We start from the raw sequence: 7465 nt of genomic DNA, 5'->3' as shown, positions 1-7465 counted from the left end.
AAAAAAAAAAAAAAAAAAAAAAAAAAAGAAAACTACAAATAAAGAAGGTTTACAGTTTTGTGGGAATTATTTGACCATGTTTGAGTTAAGCAAGATGGTGGCCTTATATAGTCAAATGCTGCAATGATAAGTGGTATATGTGCAAGACATTATCATTTAAGGAGAAAATTGTTTGTCTTTTTCCCTCTACTCTTCTTATATTCTTCTGATTACTTCAAAGAAAGAGTCTCAGTTTGTTGCTTGGTTGGTCTGTAACACATCTCTATACCTGCTTATCTTTCCTTTAAGTAAAAGAGAATGCAGATTTCAGGACCAGAGACTTCATCTAGTATAAATTAGAACTTACTGATATAGTCTTTAAAATTTGTTACATATATATATACACACACACACACATATATATATATATATATATAAAGCTATTGTCCAGCAAGTAATACTGATTGAAGTGACATTAAATTTCCTTTTTAAATAGGTGAATAAATTTGAAGAAAGCATAAATAATTACAGGTACTATACTCATATGTGGGAAAAAATCATAAAGGTTTTATCATCTTTGAGCACTCCTCCTGTTAATGAAAAGGGCATCCCAATCTTGTATCATGAGTTTGGCCTGTAATTGTGCTTCCATCATTCATTGTTTGTGTGATTAGGGGAAAATTACCCATTCTCTTCCCTGGGCTTGGTTTCCTCATTTGCTTCACAAGGTCATCAACCTGTATTGCTAGCATTCTTCCATGAGTTTAAGAAGCAAGGAGGGCTTGCCCTTTGAATTTACCTTGTTGACGTCCAGGCGCATCTTCTCATTGTTGGCACTGGCAGCCTTCTCAGCTGCTTTCTTTTGGCGTTGGGGCCCCCTCCCAAAGAAGATGTAGTTGACTAAAGCATATTCCAGAAGGGCCATGAAAACGAAAACAAAGCACCCCATCAGGTACATGTCAATGGCCTTCACGTAGGGGATTTTAGGGAGAGTTTCCCGGAGGTGGGTGTTGATTGTGGTCATTGTGAGGACAGTTGTGATTCCTGAAAAAAAATGGGAGAGTTAGAGTAATAATGTTCCTATTTCCTTTCTTCTTTCATAACAGCTGGAAAGGTGATCTATATTCATTTTCTCATTCATATACGTCACAACCTATTTATCAGGCCCTTATTATTTTATGCCAGCCCTATGATAGGGTATGGAGATAGGAATAAATTAACTTACAGTGATCACTGAACACTTTGATCACTTCCTTTAATTAAATTTTTGTATTCATAGTTATATATCTAGTGGGGGTTTAAAATGTGAATTAAATGCTATGATGGGCATGATGGGCACATGTGTAAGGTGAGAGTTGAGAATATGAAGAGGACTCTAGGTCAGCTTTCTGATGTGGCAGGGACGAGGTTAGGAAATAGAGACTTTTAAGTTGATTTCTGGAGAATGAGTGAAAGTCACCCAGGTAGCCCAGAACTGGGGGTCAAAAGTCATGTTTAACTTATGGGGACTGCTGGTGGAGAGAGCTTTTATATCAAGGTTGGATTTCGGGGAGAGTACACAGCCCATTACCATGATCTCAGGAAAATCATTGTGGGTACATTGCAGGACAGGATGGGAAGAATCGTGAGAAGAGTGGAGGTTATGAGCCATACAGAGAGCCTAATGGGGGAGTTTGAACTTAAAATTAAAGGCAATGTGGAGCAGGGGCCAGCTTCAAGCAAGGGAGCAATTTGCTTTTAGAACAATCACTGTGGTGGCAGTGTGGAGGATGGGGAGAAGCAGGCATGGCAGGAGTAAAGAATGCCAGTTAAGATGTTTTTAGAGTAATCCAACTGAATGATGAAAGTGAAGTCAATTAAAAAAACAACAAGGGTATTGAAATTAAAGAATACATTATACAGGCAATATAAATAAATGATTATAAACATTTGGGAATTAGAAGTGGAGGGTAACAGAGAAGCAGGAATCATAGTCCTCAGGTATATGGACCGGACAATTAGGTATGTAATGCCCAGATAAATAACACAGATGCATTCTAGGACTCCTTATGGAAAATGTGACACTGGGTCAGACTGTAATTGTTCGTCCTGTTGAGTTGGTATCTCTGACAGTGGGACGTAGTTTCCCTCTAAGCTGTAATTGGAAGGTAAATGCACTGAAAGTCCAAGGTCCTGAGTATGATAAAGTCCAGCTTTGTAGCAAAATAGTGACGTGAAAATAGACAAAGATCAGAGGTCGAGATCACACAGATGGAAAGTCGTAGAGTTGCCATTGGAATGAGAATCTTTCTGACTCAGGAATCCAGGCCCTTAAACACTATCTGATTAACACATGCTGAAAGTTAAATTTCATTCCTATGATTTTTGGGGGACATAGTTTTCTGATTTAATTTTATCTCACTAGTAATAATGTCATAGTTTCTATTTTGTTTTTATACTCCACCAAGAAACAGCTACAGAAAAAATAAATCTGAGCATTTGATTCAGAGCACACCCATAAAACCTTGGTCTTGCTTTAGATACAGGTATCTTACATTTCTCATGTCTTCTGTATAGCCATCATTTTGAGACATTTTCCAGTTTCAATTTTCTCTTCATCATTTCAACTACGGATGATCCTGTATCATATGTATATAATAAAACTGACATTGCTGATTTTACTATTTATCTAAATCTCATTTTGAAGTATTTCTGAACCTAGTAAAAAATTGCTCACATAAAGACATTTTAAAATGTCTTCTAAAAGTTAACAAATTATTCATTCTTCCTGTAATAGATACAAAAAAGACATGTTTCAACTTTGGAAAAATGGGATATTTGCAAATTTTATTCATTCTTTCATTCCGCAACTGTTTACTGAGCGCCATTCCCCATGCAAGACACTGCAGATAGAAAGCTAGATATGGACCTTTCCTCCATGGATCTTTCATTGCTGAAGGTGAAAAGGACATCACACAACTAAGTAAACATAAGTTTTAACTGTGGTTAGTCTAAACACAGGGCAGGTCTATGGTACTGCAAGTGTATACATCACAGGTGCTCGACTCAGCCTGAGAGGTCGTTCCTTCTCCTTCCTTCCATCATTGAGCCACATAATTTAATTTTAACCCCGTAGCTGAAGTGATCCCTTTAAAACAGAAATCAAATCATGCCACTTTTATGCTCATTCAATGGCTATTTCATTCAAAATAAAAGCAAAACCTTGCCGTGGCCTACCATCCCTTTGTGATAGCCCTTTTGTGATCTTTTAGGCCCCTTTCACTAACATTGTCTTTGCTACTTCTCCTGAACTCACCTGGCCTCACTAGCCTCCTGCTGACACTCTTGGATTGCTCCCACCCAGGGCCTTTGCAGTCATCTGGAATATTATCACCCAGATATCCACATTGCTCTTAACCTTCAAGTCTTAGCTCCAATGACAACTTCTGAGTGAAGCCAGCCCTAATTATTCTAAAATGAACTCCCAGCAAACCCATGCCCCCTTGCTTTATATCCTTCTATAGATTTACCATATTGTATAACTTATGTGGTTATTAAATTTATTGTATATCTTTTACTGCTAGATATAACTTTCAGAAGACTGCTCTATCTCCAGTGCTTAGTACAATTAGCATATATTCGGTATTTAACAATTATTTGTTGAATAATAAATGAGTGGCTCTTCTAAGGACGTAATGATTGAATTGAGGTTTCATGGTAAAAGTGAACAATTCAACATTTTAAAGGGAATAGTCAGAATCCACAATAAACAAGATTGTGTAAAAGGCCATTAATTTACTTTATCTGAAGTTAATAACAAAAGTGTTTGTGAAATGTAATTTATTCTCCTCTTGTATTTGTTAGAAAAAAAAAAATCAAGCATAAGATGAGAGATGCCACAGATTACTTCTCAATATTCTTACTTTGTTGTCGCCTGCCTTAGCCATGCTACTCTGAAATGTTAGTAAGACTTTATAATTCTTTCTGTTTATCCATTTGCTACACACCACATTTTCTTGTCTTTTATGCAGAAAAAAAGGTGGAAGGGAGCTCTTCTTAGGTAAAGAAGCACAGATACAAATTGAACAATTATGCAAGCAACATTACATGAAATATGTTTCAATAAAAACATCAAACTGATGGGACTAATCTCATTATCAACAGCTATATGGTTAACTAATACTGACATGAAAGAGCTTTACTTCATGTTTAATTGATTTAATGCTGAATCAGATCACCCAAAGTCTCATAGCTAAACTCTTGCAGGGTGAGAGGTTCAGTTCATCATGCATCACAAATTTCAGGATAAGGAGAACGCGGGCATGCGAACACAGACATGTGCACACAGAGTCAAAGTCCACAAGCAGTAATAAAATGGCTTACCTAACGCCACCCTTGCAGCTGAAGCATCGTAATTAATCCAGAAGGAGACCCAGGAGAGGATGGTAATCAGGATGGAAGGCATGTATGTTTGCAGGATAAAATATCCAATGTTTCTCTTAAGCTTAAAGCTGAGGGATAACCTGGGATAGGAACCTAGAAAGGCAATTTTAGAACATCATCATTATCGATCAATATTTATAGGATACTTTTCTTTAACGGTCCATAAACAGTACATCGTCTCTCAATTCAGATTTAGCTCTTGGTAAAGGACACTTTCTTCTGCAGAAGTAGTCGGAGAGCCCTGAGTTTCTAATTACCAGGAGTTACTCAGTGTGGAAAGCATCCTGTACTCACCAGTAATTAAAAGAATTCCAGCTCTTCCCTACTCAGCCTCAGAGAGTGAATCAAACATAGTCCTCCTTTGTAATTGTTAGGACAATTTGAGACAGTCCTTTTTTTCACTCTTTCAATTGTTCCTTAGTAAGTTCATCCTTTAAGTTAGTCTTACATGAGAGTGAGGCTGCATGTTCTGGTCATAGTAAAAGAAAACTCTTCTCAAGCCACAGAAAGTTTAAGTCTGTGATCAGTGGTGATGTTTCAGGGGATGTGGGTTTTTGTAGGTTTTCATGTATATGCATTCTTTTCTAAGAGTTTCATTGCTTCCACTGGAGTTCTAAAAGTACACCTGACCCACCAAAAGGTGGAGAATCATTGCTTTTGAGCAATATTTGTGGGAGATACAACTAAAGAATCAGCTTCCTAAATCTGGGTCCTTTGATTGTGATGACCTGGGGAACTACCCTTTAATAAAACAAGATAACTAACAGAGCACAGTCTTAGACTATAGGAAGTTCACATGATAAGTAGCCAGGGAGAGGATATTCTCATTGTTTGGAACAAAGCCTTGTTTAGTTTTGGGAGGGCTAGGCTAAGTGTCTGAATATGATAGTAAGAGTATTCTAAGTAGGAACTGATTTTCATAGATTTTTAGGAATTCAGCAGACCTCAAACTTAGGAAAAGTTTCTGTTTGTTGTTGTTGTTTTAAAGTTAAAGGCAACTTTGTATTTTTATTAAGTCACACAGCTTTTGCCTGAAGTGGTTTGTAGGCACAAAAGGTATCTGACTTCTTAGCAGAAGAGCCATTACAGTATTAGTTATTTCTGTGCCTGTGGGGTTTATTTCAATAAGAAAAATATAAAGAAGGATACCCCTGTGGGTTTAATATTTTTGCCTAAGTGAGTGTCTACCAAATAATTACTTTCCTCAGCTTTATTGCTACAAAATGCAAAATTTTGCTGATGAAATCAAGTATGACCATCTAAAATCTCCATACTGGAAGGATAAAGATGGCAAAGGCCTCAGGATAATCTTAATACCTGAAACAGCTTTCTGTTCACAAAGGAGGTAAAACTGTGTAAAGAAATTCTTATCCTTTGAAGAAAATATGAATTCCTCCCATTGTCTTTGGAGAATTTCACGTGATCAGACTTGAATGAACCGCAACTTGGCTCTCCCAGTGATTCAAGGGATTATGATCAATTCTGCGGGAAGCATAATGTTACAATGTTGGGGAAGAGCTCTGAGTCAGGTCTTCCTCTTTCTCTTCCTGTATTCTTTCTAAAAATTAGTTGCTTCTCTAGCAAATGAGATACACTGAGATGATCCTCTCAGCTCTGCTGGGGTGGCTTCTGGAAAGTAATAGTATGGGTCCCTAGTGGAGCAAAACGCTTCATGGGAAACTGAGGGTTTTCAGTGGATTTGTCTTCTAAAGTCATTGTGCTTCCCTGGGACATAACTCTAATATAAGTGAACACGTTTAACAAAATATGGTGAAGATTATTTTCCTTTAACACTTTTCCATGATACAAACCTGTGGAAAAAACAACCTTCTTGGTGATAAGTTTGTAATCTACAATAGAGAACTGTGGAAGTTCAATTTTCGTTACTCCTGTTACTGCATTATCATCGCCACGCCAGTAAAATTCAATGTCATCAGTTGTGTATCCATCTGTGAAAGGAAACATACACACGCACACACACAAATACAGAAAACAAAACAAAACAAAAAAACAGACAAAACAGAAAAAAAAAACACCTGTTTAGAAGATGAACTATATAAATAATATAAAGATATAGTTAAGGCTGTTATGTGTTTGGTATCATACAAAACATTTCAAGTCTATTACTGTATTTTATCCTCATGATGATCTCATTAGGGTAGTATAATTAGGCCTATATTAGACTTACAAAAGTTTAGAGAAATTAACAGTATAGACTCTCTTGCAACTAGGAAGTGGTATAGTTGGGACTTAAACCCAGGTTTATCTGATTATGAATCCCATTCTATCAAACATTATCACATTATCATATAACATCATCACAAAACCCTGGTTTTACTTTATGAGAAGATAAAATAAGAGAACAATAATTTAAACTATTAGTATAATGCTGAATATTAACAAATTCTCCCCCAATATAAAGCATACAAATTATAATACATTTGAATTTCAAGCCAGAAGTGATTACGAAGAATCATCTGTTCAATATTCATGTAGTTGATTTTCAAATTTGACTTTGTAACATATTTAGTTTCAAAGAAAATCTTCCACAGAAAAGTTCAAAACAACATTAACTTCAATCGCTTTGAGGAGTAGATATAAATGCATAGTGTACATTGGACATGCACAGTGCATTTCGGAGGCATGCTTCCATTCATTCCACAACTATTTATTAAACACGTACTATGCATATCAGGGCACAGTTGCTGGGGATGAGATTCTGTATAACAAAGACATATTCTCTGTTATTAGTGATACTCTCAATTCACAGGGTGGAGTACAATCTTAAGAAATGAGCACACATATAATCCTAGCTAGTAAGCAAACACATAACAGCAATGAATAAGCACATATTAGATTGTAAACAGTGCTATACAGGGATGTATCCAGTGAATATTAATAATATCTTATAAATTCACCCACCCTCCAAAAAAACCCCAAATAAAAAGCATATACCACATTTCATGTGAAGAGATATCACATTTATCTTTTCAAAGAACTTCTGCATCTGGATAGTTGATTTTTACAAGTCTGGGAGACAGGCAAGATGGATATTGCTCTGCCA

The 7465-nt window shown here is 36.4% G+C and overlaps 1 protein-coding gene across 3 annotated transcripts in view; it reads right to left on the bottom strand.

The window, feature by feature from the left end:
* GABRB2 (gamma-aminobutyric acid type A receptor subunit beta2) overlaps positions 1-7465 on the bottom strand; it is a 270353-nt gene that overhangs the window by 41995 nt on the left and 220893 nt on the right. For all 3 annotated transcript variants that reach the window (XM_017889046.1, XM_017889044.1, XM_017889045.1), the window contains exons 7-9: positions 6213-6350; positions 4342-4494; positions 779-1023 (exon numbers count right to left, since the gene is read on the bottom strand). In XM_017889046.1, the coding sequence (XP_017744535.1) occupies positions 779-1023; positions 4342-4494; positions 6213-6350 (536 nt within the window). The remainder of the gene's footprint in view (positions 1-778; positions 1024-4341; positions 4495-6212; positions 6351-7465) is intronic.

The sequence above is a fragment of the Rhinopithecus bieti genome, unplaced genomic scaffold, assembly GCF_001698545.2.
Source record: "Rhinopithecus bieti isolate Rb0 unplaced genomic scaffold, ASM169854v2 scaffold_15850, whole genome shotgun sequence".
Lineage (NCBI taxonomy): Eukaryota > Metazoa > Chordata > Mammalia > Primates > Cercopithecidae > Rhinopithecus > Rhinopithecus bieti.
Note: the sequence above shows the minus strand (reverse complement) of the source record. Positions and strands in the feature narration are given on the sequence as shown.